The 20,735-nt window shown below is 38.5% G+C and overlaps 1 protein-coding gene across 1 annotated transcript in view; it reads left to right on the plus strand.

Annotated features, from left to right (window-relative positions):
* The window catches only part of lamc3 (laminin, gamma 3), a 118,953-nt gene that overhangs the window by 27,946 nt on the left and 70,272 nt on the right, over positions 1-20,735 (plus strand). The window contains exons 3-4 of the mRNA XM_020634626.3: positions 5,932-6,062; positions 9,351-9,517. Coding sequence (XP_020490282.2) covers positions 5,932-6,062; positions 9,351-9,517 — 298 coding nt within the window. The remainder of the gene's footprint in view (positions 1-5,931; positions 6,063-9,350; positions 9,518-20,735) is intronic.

Here is a 20,735-nt window from a genome sequence, read left to right on the forward strand (position 1 = left end):
TAAAAACATTTTATCATCTGTGTGTGTTTGTGTGAGTGTGTTAAGAGTGTGAGCGCCGGTTGTTGGACACAATGGAAATGCAGCAGCAGGGTTCAGAAAGGGTCCTCATTAGCAAAGATGTTAATCTCATACATTTAACATTAATGATGATCAGTATATGCTAATCATTTATTTAATTATTTAACAAAAGGGCAGGTCATGTCCTTCATGTCCTGTCCTTGTTATTTATTGGAAACGGCCAAGATCTGATTGCATAATTTTTTTGAATTAAAATCTTTCCAAGAAGTTTCCACATAGTATTCTTTGTTTTTAAATGCATCCTGTCTCAGGAAAACACAAATAAGCATCTGGTTACTCAGACATCTTTGCAAGACGCTCTTGTATGCATTTGACCACATATCTTTGGAACTGTTTTCCGCTAATGTGTCTTCAGGTAGACCCCAAAAATACATGAGGGAGACAAATCTATGAGTGCAGATTGTTGAAAATGACGCTGTACTGCCAATTTCAACAACTGAAAAAAAGGCTTTTCATATAAAGTTCTGTGGTCATTTTTCTTTTCCCAGCTAGCCTAATTCAAGTGTGAGTCTTGTCTGGAAAAAGTAATGGATGGATGTATTAATTGTGATTTGGGTCCTTTAACCTTCAAGAGGAAGTAATGTAGACAGAAATTCAATATGAACATAATTTATTTGGACCCCTTATAGAAAAATTTGTAAAAAGTCACCAAAATGCATTTTAAAGTGTTAACAGATTGTAAAAAGGTAGAGAACTACATGTAAACTTCAAAGATTCATTTACTCATGTTTGACTTGTACCTTCTTCTGTACCTTCAAAGGGTTAAATCTCTATTAAATGGATTTCAAATGAGTAGACGTTTCTCTACATTCCTCTGCAAAAAAATTAGGTAACATACGGATATAAGTGTTCCCCACACGATGATTCAAACAACTTGATTGGTTTGTAATTGCCAGTTCTTTGGTTTATGTCCAAATCCCTGATTGTTCATTGTAAGAATTGCGGCATGCTAATAGCATTTACCCAAATTTTTAGTCTCAGATATCCTTTTGTAATTTCTTTACCTCAAAAGAAGTGATTCTAACAGTCACTCATCACCATGCAACACAGGGGTCTTCCCCTTGTATTGGAGTCCACATTTATCACATTAACACCTCATTATTGTGCACTTGGATTATTAATATTATGAGGACATGGGAAGACATTTTTCTCATTTAACTGTATTTTTGAAATGCAGGTTTTGAAATAATCACAATGATGAACCCTAAACAGCATGATGACAACATAGAACCTATGCAATCAAAGAAAAGTTGACATGGAGACATTTTGAAAGCAAGTAGCAAAGTACTTGAGTTATTTTCTTTTCCTTTTGTGTTCTTTTGCTTTGTTTTGACCACTGTTTTTCTATTAAAAAGTAACACTGTGATGTCTTTTATCTACGTCCTCCCTGTATTATCAACCTTACCACCCTTCACTTTAACCTTAGTTTTTGGCTTGCATGCACAGTTCTTCTTAAAGACCACAGAATAAATGAATGTCCAGCAAGTGTAAAATAAAATAAAGAACGAGCATCTGCTTTTCCTGGCAACTACAATGCATCAGGGTCATATAGTGTCTTCCAAACACCATTAGCCAGCCGAGCTATGTCAAGAGGATCAAAGTCGATAAGCAAAGGGCCAGAACTATTGCATGTCGTCTAACTGCACTCAACCCTGCAACGCTCTAAAAAAGCAGCTCTGTAGCCTTCAATAGGCTGCCGAGGTACAGAATTGTCTGGAAATCCTGAAGTGCACTCCAGGTAGCAGGAGAGTGTAGATAAGGCTGGCAGAGGAAGAGAAAGGAAAATAAAGAGACAGGGTATAGTGAGTGGGCAATTCAGGTAACAACACTAAAGAGGGGATGAACAACTGCAGTACAGTCAGAACTTTGCTGAAGGGGAGCCACCAGTTGGCCTAATTAAAATTAAAAGACCTGTTGATTAGAGATTTTTATTCACTGCAACACTGAATGTATATTGCTCGGTAAAATATTCCCCCTCTTCCGTCCCCCACTTTTCACTGACAAGGCTAACCCACAGACGGCACTGAAATCCAGTAGTCATGCTACCACCATTCATGTAAGGGTTAAACCAATCAGGAACACATGTGCAGCATATTCAAACCAGATGTTCCTGAAAGGCCACATGACCTATTGATGCCTCAGCAGTATGTCTCTTAAGAACTGCTGGCTGGAACTACACAGGTGGTCTGAATCCAAAGACCCTTTCCTTTGAAATGGGGGGGATGACTGAACAAGAAAGGCCCCAAGACACAGCTCTTCTAAAGAAAACTTTGTTCTTAACGTTTGCTGCTCAGGCTATTTTAAGATGTGGGAAATATGTCAATGTGTAACTGTTAAGAACACTTTGAGGGCTTATTGCGTGATAATCATTTTTGTGTTTGCTGCTAATTAAGCAACTTCCTTTACTTGCTGAACAAAGAGAAATATATAGTTTAAATGGCAACATGTTTGACACAGAGACTATTAAGAAGCAAATAATAACAATGCTGTTACATTTGCTGGATTCTCTTTGGATAGCCCGTTAGATTCTGATTAGGTACTTTTGCTTAAAGGTCTGTCCCAACTGTTGCCATTGTGTTAATATAAAACCTGACTCCTTTAGGGTTTTTAGACTGACTTCACGACTCTGAGAGAACTTTATATTTGTCTCTGTTCTTTTCCATACAGCACTAAAACCTTCAGGCATTTCAAACTTGCTTATCGATATTTGACCAAGTAGTTACAGTCGTTAGCAGAGGCAGTTTTGAAAAGTTTCTGGATTTCTGTTTTCAGCTATGCATGCTTTGTCAAAATCAGATTTAATCAGCCCATCAAACAGTAACCAATTTCATGATAGAACAACACATACAACTCAAGTAATTGTCTGTCCCAATCCCTTTTACAAGAATAGCGAAAAGTGAAAAGTGTAAGGATCCCTCATTGTGCATTCAACTACATGTCCATTAAGGCAGCTGCAACTTTTACAAAAGCATAAGCTGGACTATTTGTTCACTGTGATGTCTTGTTTGTCTTTTAGCAAGTTTTACATCTTTACAAGTTCACTAACACTGCAGTGACAAGAAGCCGATACCTGCCTTTAAGGTAGGAAATCAATCTCAAACAAGACTAAGTCTCCAGACATGTTAGTTGCTCTGAGAGGCCCTGTTAAGGAACAGCTACACTTTGAGCTAAATGCAAATTACATACTCACAATGAATATCTGAGCATTCTGATATCAACCAGTTTGAATGCTAAACACCCACATCATTTGGCAGATTGACATGCCAAACTTTAAACTATACAAATGTTCAACATCATTTAATTTGCACAGGGAAGAAACTTTGAACAGAATAACACACAACACCTTAATGATTGCCTTAACTTTGAACTGATGGGCTCTTAGCTGCATTTGAAATAGTTTACAAAGACTTAAAATTAAGCTTAGAATAGTGTAGGAATACTTGGCAAAAAACAAGCTGAGGTGGAGGGGATTGTCATTGGCTTGCAGTTGGTTGGTCACAAACTATTGATTATATTAATTCATTATTCATTCATTAATTCATAATTAAAGAGATTAACTTAAGCTTCAACAACTTATTCAAAGGGGGACATGCAATCCATTCTAAAGCTGACAAATACTGGTGCTTGATGGAAAGTCATGGGAGCAATGGATTAATTGTGGGGTCCTTTCGGCCCAGAGATATCAGTTCCAACTTTGCTGGAAATCCTTCCAATACTTGTCAACTCTTATAAGCCAAATTGTCAACATGTTGTTAGGGCTAGGGGTAAAGTCGGGGGATTGACAAAGTCAGTTGATGTGTTTCCACACATGAACTCTGGACAATCTCCAGAGAAGCAGGTCCAGGTTTGCCCTTTCACACATGTTGCAAACAGTGGCAGATTGGCAATGTGCAGATATTGAAAAATTGGTTGTTTATACTGATGTCTATAAATTACCTACAAAAGCAAATGAGACCATCGGCAACAAGACTTCTCTTTGGTCATGCCTTGACTTTAGGCAAACGTCTGTCAAGATCATCCACAAACAGATCAGGGAGAACATCTCGAGCCAGATGTGTCCGCCTCCAAGTCATTAAACACCCTCTTAAAAACATCCAATGAGAGCAGCTCGTTAAGTTTCAGCTCTTTTTGTAATTTGTTCCAAGTGAGCAGCAAACTTCAACGCCTTTTTATTACATGTTCAGGAGTGCAGTGCATTTGTGATCTTATGATTCATCCTCTGGGGAAAATGAATGTGCATCATGTAGTGTTGTAAAAAATATACTGTATGGCATAAAGAATTAGCTTTATAGTATGATAGCAAGGAGAAGCATAAATTAGCTGAAGATAATATTATTTGTCAATGTCTTTTTGACTCCTTTTTTCCTCCTTTTCTTTTTTGTTTGTTTCCCCCAATTAGCGGCCTTTTTTCTCTTCTCACCCCGACTCCTTTCTCCCTTTGAACCAACAAGCTTTCACGTTCAACGAGAATGACCCTCCCCGTCAACCAATTAGTGTAACTCAACATGTGCAACTCAACATGTCTTGCAGCGGTGCAAGACACCGCTGAGGGCTGGCAATGGCACTCAACAGCTCTTTTTAAACATATCTTGTCATGTAAAATAAAGGCTTTTTAACTCACACATAAATACACATATCCTACAGTGAACCTTGGATTGTTTTAGAATGAGAGTTGCAGTTTGAATTTATTGATTTAATATTTTTTTTTTAACCATGCAAGCCCTTCACAAGATGATTTTGGCATGGCAAACCCTTAGTGCCCAAAGAGCACATGTATGTAACTGCAAAGAGTCTCCAGGGCTCCCGATCCTTTGTCTATAAATTATTTGTATTTGTAAAGTACACAAAACTGCTTTGTAATAAGCCAAAAGGGGGTACAGCAGAGTCCAGTCCATTGGGCTTTGGCACTACAAAGACTATCTGTAGCACTTGTGGAAAGCGTCAATGAATGAACCCATCACTAATTTTTTTTTTTCAGTCTGAGGCCCTTCCGCTCAAACCTCCTTTTCTCCCACCCGACACACTTCAAAGACACCTCTGGGGAGAAGCTTCAAAACGTACAGCATTACAGACTTTTTTTCAGGACTGCCACTGAGACCCAGCCAAGAAACAGACAAAAAAGTTTCTCTCTAGCTATTTGTTTTAAAGTTGCTTCTGTTCAGTCGGTAAAAGATTCCTCATGTCAATTGTTCCTCCTTTACCTGGCCTCACTTTCATCTTCCAGCCCCGCTATTGCACTTCCCGTTTGCTTTTCCTCCGTCCGTGTTATCCCTCTTTACTTTCTTTCCACACTCTTGCTTCATCCTGTCTTTACCTTTGCAGCGGGCTGAAACAGAGGGGCTTAAATCATATAAGGGAAGCGAGTTCTGCCACATACCATCCATTATACTGAAGTCGTGCTGCAGTGTTGTCTCTTTTCTCGACTTTCTTTCATATTTCGGCTTTTATTTCCACAAATCCCTTTCTTTCTTTGCTGCTCTTTCTGACATTTATTAAATTTCATACACTATACTCATTTTCTCCTCATTACATCTTCTCCATCCTCTGCTCTTACACCATCACCCCTGTCCCCTTTCCTTGATCCCAAACCTTTCATTCCCACTTCTTCTTGTCTTTGCTCTTGCTGACTTATGTTGCTTTTTCTTTCCTTGACTAAAGTTTTTGTTCCTTGCTTCCTTACTTTCTGTCAACTTCCTTGTGCTTTAAGAGTGACAGCAGCCAACATTCCCCTCTCCCAGTCCTCTTTCATTCCACCTTTCTTTTGTAGTTGTTGACCTCAAAAGGTGTTTTCGATCATCCCTCTCACCTTGTTGGTCCTTTCTACTTCCCTATACTTTTTTTTTTCTTCTACAGGAATGGGTGACAGCCACTGACCTGCTCATCTCCTTAGACAGGCTCAACACTTTTGGAGACGAGTTCTTCAAGGACGCCAAAGTGTTGCGCTCGTACTACTATGCCATCTCAGATTTCTCTGTGGGTGGAAGGTAAGAGACACCTAAAATTGACAATATCATTCTCAATTTTCTCATTCTCTCAATTTGGAGGTTAACCTTGAGCTGGGAACTGTGAAACTCAATGGAAACACAGAATTTTGTGGTGTCCAAATATATATTTTTTGCTGTCACTGTGTTTTCTGTTAGAATAATATTGAATCTCCAGCTTCAAACACATGTCAAAACAAGTCTTTCTCCTACAAAATCCATTTATTTAATGGTAATTGTTATGTCAAACTTGTTTTGGTGAAGCCACAAAAGGTTGGATGGTTGGAAAAAACAGAGCGCAGTTTGACATTGAAGCCCGGGGTTCATGTCCAACATCAGATAAGTTTGGCTCCAAATACAACCAGTCAAGGTCAGGGAAAAAATGTGGTTTTGGTTAAAGACAGTTTTTAAATCAGCATTTCCCATCTGGGGGCTTTGTTGCTTTGAAGGTTTCAGAGTCGAACAATGACACAGTCTTTTCCAGATCTATTCAGTTTGAACACTGTTCCTTTGCAATAGTTGGGAAACGCAGGGAAAAAAAAAATGCTTTGATGATTCAAAAATAACATCATCATAGAATACAAAGTTAAAAACTAAGAGAAATATGAAAATGTGTTGTTCATGAACAGCTGTATCTAACTCTGGTCAAATGGCAGCTTTTTCAGACTATGAAGAAGTAGGTGCATCATCTCTGGAATTAGTATACATTCATATCTGTGACTACTTAAACTGTGAATGTGCATTGCTGCCCTTCTTGTAGAGACAGATTGATTGTGCAACAATTAAAGAAGTATAAAGTGAGATAACTGTGTAGCTTTTGTGTTTAATCACAAGTCAGGTTGGGTCCAGGGTCTGGATTTCACATGGGGATTATTGCGAGTAACCGGCCCCGAGTTTCGATACTGAGCCTTATGGGTGCGGGCGGATGCAGGACGGTACAATTGGACCCCTGCTGGACTCTGGCCTCAACTGTAAAGACTCTGTCATCTTTTGTGACGGGTACAATTTTAGGAATAGCCATTAGGGCTCTGCTGGAGGATCTCCGGCAGCAGACAGGTCCATAGGAAGTAGCAAATCAAATGATGGGGACTGGAAATTCAAGGCTTAAAAAGAAAAAAGATATAAGATCTAAAAATTGTGTAAGGCTGTAACTTCACTTGCTTGGTTTTAAAGCGTAGGTCTTTGGATCAAGCTGCCATTTTTGACGAGTTGGGACTGAGAACATGTTGATTTTATTATATCTTTGTGGGCGCAAGATTGTGCAACGCGGATAGTTTATGTGCAAAGCAACACAAGCAATCTAAATCTTAGCTTCTTCACCTGTCTGCCTTCCTGATAAAAAAAACCCCACCACATTGCTGTCTGTCAAGTGGCCATCAGATGAGAATAAACCGAGATAATCCCCCGTCCTCTTTCCACCTCTGTTGGTTTATTACTCAGAATAATGAGAGAGGACACAACGCCAAGGACCAGGCAGCACCTTGGTGCCGCAGATTAGAAGTGGACGATTAAGTAGTCGAGATGAAGCCTTCAGGGAGAATATAAATTTGATCTGACACCTGTCATAAACACTTAGCTTCGCTGAAGTGGCATGACAAATTACCCACCAATGCCACAACACCCAGGGGAGAGACCCACACGGAAACATGTTAGTCTTGTACCAGGACCTTCTGTGTGTGTTCACATGCCTTGACACCGCAGTGCTAGACCTCAACAAGTCGGCCATTCCTACTGACAGATGCTGTAAACACACTTTCTCAGGATTTAATATCACTGAAACATCTACGTAAAGGTGGACTGCTGGTACTTGTAGTCGCAACAATCCTCAAAAATGAACAATACTATTTAATGCAACATATTCAGTTAGAATTATTGAAGAGTGTTTCAAGATTTAACCAACAGATTAAACCAAAATCTGGATGTTTTATGAATAAAACCATACAACTGTTAAACAGAAAGGAAAAAGAAAACTACACAGTTGAGTGCGAAATAACCCTCGACAGAGGAACGTAAAGCTCAGGCCTCCTCAGGCAGAGAGATGTGATATAATGATTGGAAGCCCTTTGGAGTGACTGGTTTGTTGTCTCAGCGACAGCAGAAATAACTGGGTCTGAGCCTCAGGCAAGCACGCGCGTGGATCCAGGACAGCTGGCTAAATTTGACAGAGCCTGCCAGTCAGTGACAAGTCCCTGTCCTCTATCACAGCCACTTGATAAAAGCCATTGGCACTGCCAGGAAATATTACACTGGGAGAGCCGCCATTGGGCTTTAGAGGACATGATAGTTTTTCAAAACGCAGGGAGAGAAGAAAAAAAATTAACACTTCCCATTTATTTATTATTATTGACTTATTGGATTTTTTTAAAGGTTTTAAAACATACAGTATGCTGTATTGTTTACTGCAAATGCTCACAAAGATACACATTTGTTGCTCTTTTCTATAACGTGTGTTTTTTTTGTGTATAACGGCGTGTCCCAACAGCATGCGAGAGTCCGTTTGCACACTGCATTCGTTAAATATGAATTTTTCTTGCTCTGTGAATTTCAGCTTCCCCTTGCAAATAGTACAACATCTGGTGCTTTTATTTTGAAGGTGGAAAAACAGAAGTTTGGTGCTTTGTATTAACAAGGCATTGATGGCGGTGTATTAACTAACATCATTTAAAAGAATGAGTCAGTAGCTTTTTCCTGACAAATGTCATAGTAATGCCACTGAATCATCACTTATGGGCCTCTATACAAGAGTTGTGGTGTAGTATAATAATGCATCATGGTTTTTGTATGAACTTTGGCCCTATTTTGAGTAAAATTAACAATAAAGCAGGATATGTTTTAGAGTGTTACTACCTTTGGTTGACTGTCAGTTGTCCTAATGGTCAACGATTGCTCCAAAAAAAAAAAGTGTGTTTTGTCAAAACAACAAACCTGAGGGTTCACACTGTGGCTGGGACCACTTCAATCATACATTCAATGTCCCTCACCCTCTAGGACATTGTGAGCATTATAAGACAGAGAGTACAGAACAGTGCCGTTTCTCGAGGGGGAATGAAAAGCCCATCTAAACTCAGGCCATGTTTATTCCTGTTAAAAGTGATAGGAAGTGACAACTCCCGACAGTGAAAAACACCTTCTCAATTTCTTCTCCTCTCTGCTTTCTACTCACTGTGTGAATGAAAAAATGCAGCATGTCTACAATTGAGTCAGCAAGGAGAAGCAGAGTGAGATAGAGAGAAGTATATCAGTAATTGTACCTTCTTCCTTTACATAACTCTCTGTCTGTGTTTCCCTCAGATGTAAGTGTAACGGCCATGCCAGCGAGTGTGTAGAAGGAGAACACGGTGGTCTGGTCTGTTCCTGCCACCATCACACAGTGGGAGACGACTGCCAGAGATGTCACCCGTTCTACCAGGACAGACCCTGGGCCAGGGCCACGGGGGACTCAGCCAACGAGTGTTTGAGTGAGTAGCACGCTTCTTTGTCACTGACTCGATAAGTAAGGCCTGCTGCCCATCCACAGGCTACAGCGTTTGAATCGAAGTGACAAGCTCCGCCTGTCAAAGGTCACGCAGAATCTATACATCTATACTATACAACCAATGCACATAAACTCCACTCTATTTATGGTCATAGAAAACTTCTGAACAAGTCATTTGACTGGATGACAGTCTTCACATGTTTCCAGACTGATGGGAAATGTTGGTGTTGGTGGAGCCAAATTAAGGATTAAATTACCAAAAAAATAATTATCTGTTGCTGTCCATTACTTTTAATTGCTTGTAGAACTGTTGTATAAAAGACATGACACAATTTCGGTTGTGCTTTTTAAAGAATAATCAGCACAACAGCAAAATATTTTGCTAGACTAGAAAGGACAAAAACTGTTAAAAAACAATTAAATGTTACAATTGATTTAATAAAAATCAGGTCACATTTAAGCTATTTTTTTTATTTTGTGTTAATCTTGGGGTGTGGACAAATAGGTCTGTTTTGTATTCTATTCTTGTTAAATTGCATTTTCTTCCATAAAATCGCATTCATACTTTTATTAAACAAGTCCTATCCACTTAAAATTACTGCAGCTTTAAATTTCAACCAAATCAACACCAGGTAGAAAAATGAAATATTGGGAAAACATGAGAAGAAACTCAGGTTCACGCTATATGTCCCTATCCTTCTTCCTGCATCTCCCCCTTTCCCATTTTTCAAACCCGCCGCAGTTTTAGTCAGATGGCTGTTCATCATGAGTCTGGTTTTTCACAAGGTTTCTGCCTCTTAAAAGGAATTTCTATCCTTGATAAATGTTGCTAAGAGTTGTACTGTGCTTGAGTGATTAACGTTGGGTCTTTGTAAAATAGCAATGAGTAAGGTCTTTTACCTGCTCTTTTTAAGTGTCTTGAGATAACATTTGGTATGAATGTGCGCTATGCAAATAAAGATTGATTGCTACAGCTCTACTATTTACTGTGAGCACACAGATGCTGTCTACCATGCTTCAGAAAAAAAAGGTTTGCAGTATGATTATCAGCTTGGCAGTCACGTGTGCATAGACACTGATCTTCACTGATTCTCACTCCGTAGATTGAATGCATTTTTTTCTTTTGAACCCAGCTTCATTCAGCCTTTGAAGAGTTGTCTGCTTTCACACCTCCATTACCACTTTTTCTAGCCATAACAAACGGTAATGAAATGATTTTTGTGGCTGCATTACAGCACATAATATCATTTGTGTGTGTTGGCACATATGCATTGTTTTTTAATGCACACGTTTGCAGGCATGTGACCCTTTGAGCTCATAACACTGCACACTTTTACTGGATGCTGTTGAGGATAAACTGCAATTGCCTGAGGGACAGAAAACCTTAAGAGGAGGGGCTCAAAAAATTGTATTTGTTGTTTTTTTACACTGAATTATATTAAGCAGCCAGCTTATTTTAATTACTCTTACTCTTGCTTCCAAGCAGATGGCATCGGAAATAGACTAGTGCACCCAACTTAATCAGTGCGGTATATTAATAAATAAACACTGTATGTAAAAGAGATACCGTATGTGGAATCATACCAATGAATGCTTGTGTAATTACACGTCTCTATCTCACACCAAACTCATTTTGCCTCTGTTTGCCGTGCAAACCTTTAATATTTCTATGTCGCAGACTGGAGCAGCCATTATAATGATCAATACATATACGTTGTTTGTGTGGGCGAAACATTTTCAAAAGGATGAAGCTTTATCTAATGATGATTAGGATCAGCAAAGGAAATGAAATACATGTTTATTGACACTGTGTTATAATATAAACTAAATTAAAATCCCCTGTAAACATCAACGGATTATATTATTAGTGTGAAATTAAACTTTACAAACGGAACTGGCTTCCATTATCGAATACTTTTAGGTTCAAACTTCAGAGAGAATCATGAAAGTATTATTTGTATCTTGAATATTTTTTTAAAAATATAAACGTTTTAAGATGAAAGGCATCACTATACATTTTAAACAAAGTGTCAACTTCACCAGGAATATTTGTTTTCAAACAACTAAATATGAAAAAAAAAGTTGGGGAAAATAAGTCTTGTATCCCAAACTTTCTTAAAAGCTAGTCCCTTTCTTGTTTGCAAAATGTTGTGCAAATCCGCATCAGGAAAATAACAAACACTGAATACACCAATAATAAAAACAAAAGCCTTTGTTAAAGCAAAGTGTAGAAATAATAACAAAAGAAATCAGGGTGCTCTTATGTTTGAGAAACATCCATACATCTATTATATATACTGGGCTCGCAGGGGGCTGGAGCCGATTCCAGCTGTCATTTGGCAGGAGGCGGTACACCCTTGATTGTTCGCCAGTCAATCACAGGGCTGACATACAGAGACAGACAACCAGCCACACTCACAGTCACAGCTATGTGTCATTTAGAGTCACTGATTGACCTCACGAGCATGTGTTTGGACTGTGGGAGGAAGCCGGAGTACCCGGAGAGAACCCTCGCATGCACAGGGAGAATATTCAAACTCCACACAGAGAGGCTCCTGTCCCATAGATATTCAAACCAGGAACCTCCTCGCTATGAGGCAACAGCGCTGACCACTGCACCACCGTGAAGACCTGTTTGAGAAGCAGTCATTGCATTATTACATTTCACAAAGCGAATGGGCATCCAATCCAACAGTGTCAAACATGAAGAGTCACAATTTAGATTTTACATCATTTATCATATCTTATATCTTATATCATAAGTTAAATACTTGAAGGATCTCTGAATTAACCCAATCTGATTAGAAATCAACTGCACATTGATCGAAAAGGTGGAGACCCCTTGTGTCTTCAAAGAGATACACACTTTCTGAAAGACAAAAATACAAAAGTATCTCAATATGTGCTTTAATGTTGCGTCCCCACTGCCTTTTTTTTTTCGCTGTGTGGTCACTGTACCATAATTACTGCACACAGTGCACTCAGAGGCGAGGCAATGTCAAGATAGCCCTCTCTACTGGCTAGTTATGGCAGAGATGTCTTCATGCTAACAAACCCTACCTGTGCTGTCAGAGGGTCTGAGGTGTGGAAAGTGAGTGGCCTTCAGGTGGCTGAGACTCCTAGTTATACCTGATAACCACGTTCGGAGGGGCAGCATGCAGCTCCATTTGCAGCGTGAGAGAGCTCTGACTGCATGTAATTTTAGACTGCTCTCAGTAAAGATAGAAGGGATGAGCTGCAATTTCAGAATATAAAAAGCTGGCCTGATCGAACAGTGAGGGAACATGAGCCTCAGAACTGTGAGGGAGGAAAACAAGAAAAAAAAAAGTTGTGTATTTCAGTATTTTTAGCCTAATTTCAATACAAATGCTTTGCATGCTGCTTTGAATTGTTTATGTATTTGCTCATGTTTGCTGTTTACATAGTATATGCAGCTACTGGTAACGTGCACTAATTGGTGCCTTTAGATTAAATTGGTCTACCTGAAATAATAAATAAAGCCAGTAACAATTTATCATCATATTAAGTACTAAGACTTTATTTATATCCACCTCAGGGCAGCACTTAAACATTCAGAGGAAAAATAGCTAATCATGTAAGTGTCATAAGATAACCCAAACTTTAAGTTTTATCACACGTATTCTTATTATAAAATGTATAACTCCTGCCAAAATCAAAGCTCGCAAAGTGTGAACGATTTTTAGGTTTTTGCAGAGTATACCCATTGGTCTAATTTCCTGTTGTGCCACAAATAAAAAGACCAGTTTGTATACTCTGAACCTTTTATTCACAAGATTACAAATGGCTGAAAACACAGTGTGCAATCTAATTGAAATCTCATTGAATTAAACTTTCAATACTCGTGTATTGTATTGAAAAAAAATAAGAGGACAGAGGACTTACCTTTGATTTGACTGGCCTGATGATGTCGTGCTATTTGTGCCAAACTGAGCATAATAGATGAGATGACAGTTGAGTCAATGGGGCAGGTTTTAAAAACCTTATCCAAATTTTTTTTTAAAAGAGGTCAAGCCATTTAAAATGACACTTTGTTTCTTGTAGAGATCGACCAAACCAGATGTCAAACTAAAATGTTTGACCGTTGGTGTAGTTGCCTTGTGGAGTTTTTCACTTCTTGACCAGACCAGGTTAGATTTTTCCAACCCTGTTTCCCAGAAATGTGGTTAAACTTCACTAAACTGCTTGCTGCTTACACAGTATGGTGGTTTTAATGTAGTGATTACTGGGATTACATCCACAGACAAGGTTTAATTGTTTATTTTTGGTAAGAAATGAAACTACGTTGTACTGCACTAGAAAAGCCAGGAGATTTCCCGGGATGGATGGTGGGTTTACAAAGTGCAGGACTGTCACATCTCAGTCCCATTTACAAATCTAAACTCAAAGTTCAGGCAACAAAAGCAGTTTTTTTGAAGGGAAAGATCCACGGCAACAAGGAAGAAACAGAACTTTTATCGTTATGAGGCGTTGATGTCAAAGGTCAACCACATTGCGAGACATGTCACCATTTTTTTAATGGCTGATTGGTTGAATTGAAAATTGAGAAAAAAAAGTGCTCTCAGTGCTAATGGGCAAAGAAGGACAATGAAATGGATTGGGCCCAATCATAGAAAGACATTGTGTAAGAATGAACACTATGAAGTAAGCCGTACTCTGCTGTTTACTCCGTGAGATTTGGTTGCAGAGTGAAACAAGAAGAACTGTTAGAACCTGTGGAGTCTCAGCTCTCATTCAAGGGGTCATTTGTGCAGCTGGCGTGTAATATCAGATATTGAGGGTACCGTGCTTGAGACAATAACTGTGTTTAGACGGAGAATGCCCTTTGACATTTCTTCATTCTGTTGCTTCAGATTTTGAGTTGTGTTTTTGTTTGGGTGGAATTGGTTTTGCTTGCTAGTTAGCCAAGGTCTTTGGATTACAGCGGGGTGTCATATGACCCTAAGCATTCATGTTTACATGCCATTTGATTGTTTTTTTTCTGCAGTGGCGGAGCTACCAGAGGTAACAGGTGTTAAAGTGATCAAGAGGTTTAAGAATATAGCAATATATATAAACAAAATGTTTGAGAACAGTTGTGCAGTGTAGGCTCCTCACATGATGATAGATACATCAGCATGTGAGGACTGGAATCTTAATCAGTGATTAGATGCACAACATAAACCATATTTAGAGCGACTCACTGAATGTCTCACTTTGCACTGAAAAAAGTCAAGCTTGATTGAAAAGTCTACATAATTCATTTGGATACATTTGGATATACTTGATTTCTGCTGTATTTATGTGTACAATGTCACCCATTCTTCCTTTAAAGCCACTTAATGTCCGCCTCTCTCCTCCAAACTGTTTGTTACATGAGTAGCTCTCTTAAGGGCTAGGATGCTTTGTGAATAACTTTCATCTTTACAAGGATCTAGCCCTTACTTTAAGGGGAAATTGTTAGAAAAAGTTTCTCTGAAGTTTGTCTCTAGGAGCCGCTCTTTGTACTTAGGAAGCTTTGTGAGTACGGCCGCTGTTTGGAGTTTGATTTTATTGAAAAAAAATCAAGTGTCTTTAGTCACCGCTGACTTTTCTGAATTGAACACAACCAGACAAATTATGAATAGTCCTGTTAATGTTGTCAGTACACAGTTAACAAGAACACAGATTTTTTGGCTATTTTTGCCAGTTAAATGTGTTTTTCAGTCAACGTGGTAAATTCTGGTCAAATAAATATAAACATTTTTGTGACTTGTTACATTAATAAACAACTTTTCCCCATCAATTTTCTAGAAAAACTCAAACCTTCAAGGCTTGATGATTTAAATGGTTTATTTATGAGTTTAACTTCTAGGAGTGGGCTGCTATTTTCCCTTATATTCTATATTCCCTATATTCTTTCTGCACAGCTTGGATAGCTGACAGCTATAGCTTCATGTTAAGCATATACACTTTCCACCAGCATGATTCTAACCCCCAACAAACAGTTGTGCACAATACATTTTTTTAGTTGTGTTTTGTTTAGATGTTTTAAATATCAGTTCTTTAAACCTTTCAGTCTAGCTGAGAACCACAACAATAACCGACATCCTACAACAACAGCGCCTGACAGAGATGCAGTTATAAAAGAAGCATCCATGCAAATAAGATGTGGCATCTTATTCACAAACACTTCACAGCATCTTCTGCCGATTATTGAGGGGGGAAAAAAAACAGACATTTTGGAAGACGGCAAGTCAAAATGTGTGCAATGCAATTATAGGCTTCTTTAAAATAACTGCCAAAAGAGCTGATAGAAGATAACAATTTTCATCAAATGTGGAGAATTTGTAAATTGTCTCTTTGGAGAAATATTTTAGCAGATAATATTTTAACAAGGAAATAAAGCACAACAGGCTCATGACCTTTTAGGGCTTTGAAAACCACGGAACTCAATAATTAATTGAGATAAACCCTGAACTTTACACATAAACACAAAGTGACATATATAATGAACCATCTATTTTCTGTATGGGGGCCTTAACCTCTTTAACTCTTCATCTATTTATCCTCTTTAACTTAGACTTCTTCTTCTGCAGGCCATAAATCAGCACAGAGTTGAACTTTACTACTCCCATGTGTGTTATTTCTTTCTTAGAAATGACCAGCTTTCATCCTTATATCGCACAGAGATATCCAGGTAAATGTACGCTTACAACCTGTGTGTTTCAGAATCAGAAATACTTAATTAATCCCCTGGGGGAAATTGGATCGTTACAGTTGCTCTTACACACAAGAAATATATACAATCAAGTATGATTAAAAAAAGAAATAAAAATAGGATGTAATTTATTCAGTACAGTAAGTATTTAGATGTATTTAAGATGTGTACATACATGCATATAAGTGTACATTTTCTTTGAAAGTTCTGCATATCTAACCGTGAAAACAGTTCACCCTCGACTGTAGAATTTTTTCTAGGGGGCTGGTTAGGAAAGTCCGAGTAAAGTTGAGTGTAAAAATATGGCCGTTTGTGTTAAGACATGAGGCTCTTTGTGAATTACAGCACTAGAATAATAATACCAAATTTCAACTAATAGCAGGAGAATGTGTGACTCTCAAATGATAATATTTTGACCTTCGATTACAATGATCTGTGATGCTGTTATGATGCCTGTTAAGGAACCTGTGACTCTTGTGTTACATGGGATGTGGGTTGAAACTTTATTTTAGAAATGTGGTGATAATTTGAAGATGAAACTACACTTTGTCTTAATAAGCAGGTGCTCATTGTGACCCTCTGTGCGGGAGGACTACTCTTATTAGCATCATTGACAAGCAGACACACTGCATCAAGGGTCAGTGTTAAGGTAACTTTAACATGTTTGTTTTGCTTTATTACCTCTTCATTCCTATTCCAGCATCAGTGCGTAAACACTTTGCACACCTCACATATATACAACTATGTTATTACTGTGAACTTGCTGAAGTAGAGAGGGAGACTAACTTCTTACTGTACTGTCCGTTTTATGCTGACCTAAGAAAACTACTCTTTGACAAAGTACCAACACACAGGCATGCTTCAGGATAGTGATATTATTAAATCGTTTTTTTTATAACCACATATTCCCAATATGTGATTATATTTATAAAGCCTGGAACAGAAGGAAACACAACAACGTATGCACAATAGCGAGCTCTCCGAGTGGCTCTTACACACTATTACTTTGCCCTGGGTATAAATTAACAGGTGTACACATTTGACATCATAAAGTCTCTCCCTTTCTCTGTCTCTCATTCTCGAGGCCAGACACAAAAATGAAGATTGATTCATTCAATCATTCATCCACTTTACAGCATGGCACAAGAAGATTACACACACATCACGCATCACATCCATGACGCAATCAATAGAGCTGAGTAAAGCTCATCTCAACTTATGTTGTAGGTGTGTACCAGCTGCTAACTACTGTATAATTTGGATAGCAAATCATTTTGTAACTCACCAATCAGCAACTAAAAGCCTTTATTTAGAGATAGGACAGTGGACAGGGTTGGAAATTTGGGAGAGAGAGAGTGGGGACTGACATGCAGGAAAAAAGCCACAGGTCGGATTCAAACCCCAGGTCGCCTGCTTGGAGGACTTCAGCCGCCATACATGGGACATGCCCACCAACCACTAGGCTACTGGCGCCCCCTAAGTTTTCTCTTTTTCTTTTTAACTCCTTCAATAGACATGAAGAAATATGCACAGGGTTGTGTAAGAGCTTTTAGTGAGCTTGTTTGTGTGTAAATTGTGTGTACCTAGGTTGCTATGGGATGTCATTCTCATCAAGATCCTCCCCCCTGTGAGACTCAACACATTTATATCGTGGGCAGGTTGCGCAGGTCTTCATAATTTCCCTTGTTTGTTTGATGCTGTCGTGGGCTTAGCCTGAGGCTGTTCCAGCAGGTATACTCTTTAAATCCTTTCTTCTCACTGATTTAAGGTTGAAGGCTGCGGTTGTAGCTCGGAGACTGTGATCATTTTCTTGAATAACAATAGTAAAGCCCATAATATACTGAAGACATTTTAAGTACTTATCATCTTACGCCTCCCTTACTCGTGCAATGAAGCATGAAGGGTGTAGAAGTAGAATAACTTCTTAAATCTGTTTAATCTCCTCCCGAGTGTTGTTTTTTTCTCCAGTATGATTGGTAAGCCAATGAAATTGCTATCCATACAATCCAAAAAATAATTTGACCTAGGACTAAAACCAAAATGTGTTGAACAAAACTGACATGGTGTTGAACAGACTTATTAACATAAAACTAACATTAACATTAACTAAGAGAAGCTGGTGGGAAGAAAACGGTAACAGTTTAAAGAAAATGTAGACAGGCATTTCTTTTTGGACAAACATCTTGCTGAGAACCAGTCAGGATTTTGGGGGGGGGGGGTTAAATTGTATGTACAAAAATCTCGACAGGACAGGACAGGACACAAGACAAAGACATCTGGAGAGCCCCAGAAATGATCTGGCAAACATTGCGGGGGTCAGGACCCTGAGGTTGAGAATCAGTAAGATCGATATGATATGATAGCTGCCTCAATAGAAATAAATGCCAACAACAATAATGACCAACAAAGAGAGTGTAAATAAGATAGACATCCCTGATGTGACAACCACAGATGACATACACTGTAAAGCCACATTTTCAACGACAATAACATGCAAGAAAAGCTAAGAGTACCATGGAAGTGCATGGCTAATGCAGATAGTGCACTTTAAAGAGATGTTGGCGTCTAACTTATAGCGGTGTTGAGTTTCCTCTTGTGACTTTCACGGCTGGTGCAGCTTAAGTCAACACAACCCCTCATGTTGATCTCCCTAAAAACATTTTTAAAATGTTGAAGCAGTAACATAACACAGATAAGTGTTAACAGAGCGTATCCCGTCAATCTGTCATTTTATGAGTCTGACATAAAATGATGTATTTTGCAAAGACCCCACCCCTCCCCCCCTGCAGTCCAATCAACATTGCGTTCCCACCTAAGTATATGTTTTGAGCAGCATGTCATAAATCTGAAATCTGCCGTTTACTGTTCAAAATGTAAATTGGCAACTGCTGACTTCATTCCACTTCATTTCCCAGAGTCCTTTCCGCCTCAGCTGTTGCATGGCTACGTCCACATGAACTGCATTACAATTTGTGAAGTCTGTATAAACAGAACTGACCACAAGCAAGTACACTGTGGGAGATAAGGGCTCTATTTATATTTCAGTAATACATGTTAATGGACCTGCACCAGCACCTCAGTAGGCAAAGCATTTAGCATTGTCCCTCTTATTCACATATCCACCAAAAGAACCACCAGTTCTATGATTAATGGATAACCTACTGCATGCCTGGTATGAAATAGCTTGTTGTGAACTCAGTATGTTTGTTTATTTGGAAGAAAATATGTGTATCTTCCCTCAATCCATTAGTATAAATGTTACACACATTACTAAAATGTTATACACAAGGTGAAAATTATTCCTCTGAAGTCCTTTTGAGCAGCTAGTCAAATATCGCCTTATAATGAGCAGCTCCTTCAGCAGCAGACTCAGACACCCACCCAGCAAGACAGAGCGCTACCGCAGGTCGTTCATACCATCTGCAGTCAGACTGTTCAACAGTACTACCACCTGACTCTAATAATGTTCACAATCACAATCAGTAATTCTACACACTGAACTGTCCTCTGTCTTTCCACAAGTGAAAGTGTTTATAGTATATGCCTAGCATTATTGTATCTCTATTGTAATTTCTTGCTTAATTTAAATAATGTAAGTATGTTTGTTTTTTAACCTTTTGCTATTTTTACTAATTATACCATTGTTTTTGAGCTGTTGTAACAAAGACATTTTCCCCAATGGGGGCTCAATAAAGTTTATATTTATCTTTAATACTTAACCTATGGCTCCTATTAGTATTAGATGGTGTGAGTAACTGACCCTGTTACTCCCCGGAGAACCACACATGAAAGCCACTGTACATTGCAAACATGTAATGCCTGTGAAAATGGCAAAACAGCGGTGAATTGTTTTCTCAAGTTTAGCGACGCATAACCCCAAACCTTAACCACTAACTCTAACCCATACCCTACCCTCACGCTAACCCCAACAACCAATTAACAAAAACACAAAACCTAATTATTATTTATTAATTAAATAAAAGGATGCATTTGTAGCTTCTAAGCTGAAAGAGCCTGGCAGTCAAAAGGTTAAGAAGTATACCTATAGTACCTCGTGGGTTAGCCAATTAACATGATAATGGGTACATTGTGTCCATAAACTTGTTATATCACTCCAAAAAGGTGTATATACTGTATGTGCTACGCAAATTAATGGTGACAGGGTTTCTCCTTTTCCCTTACTTTCAGTCTTCTTGGCTAAGTTGATTCTAGCTCTGAATAAGGCATTCAGACATTTAAATGGTATCAATTTTTTCATTCTACACTTACATCTACTAAACATATAAAACTATTTTAATAAGAATACATAATATAATAAGTTATTACTGAATATTCAAAGATCGGATTTTGTTAGTACAACTTCAGACTGTCATTGTGTACCTTTTTGGAACAAGTGGATTTGGGCGTGGAAAATTCACAACATGTAAAAATGTTGCTTTATTAAAATTCACATCATTAATCTAGACCCAAAGGAAGAAGGTGTAATAGTGTTTGGGTTTGGTTG

The sequence above is a fragment of the Labrus bergylta genome, chromosome 17 (genome assembly GCF_963930695.1).
Source record: "Labrus bergylta chromosome 17, fLabBer1.1, whole genome shotgun sequence".
Classification (NCBI taxonomy): domain Eukaryota; kingdom Metazoa; phylum Chordata; class Actinopteri; order Labriformes; family Labridae; genus Labrus; species Labrus bergylta.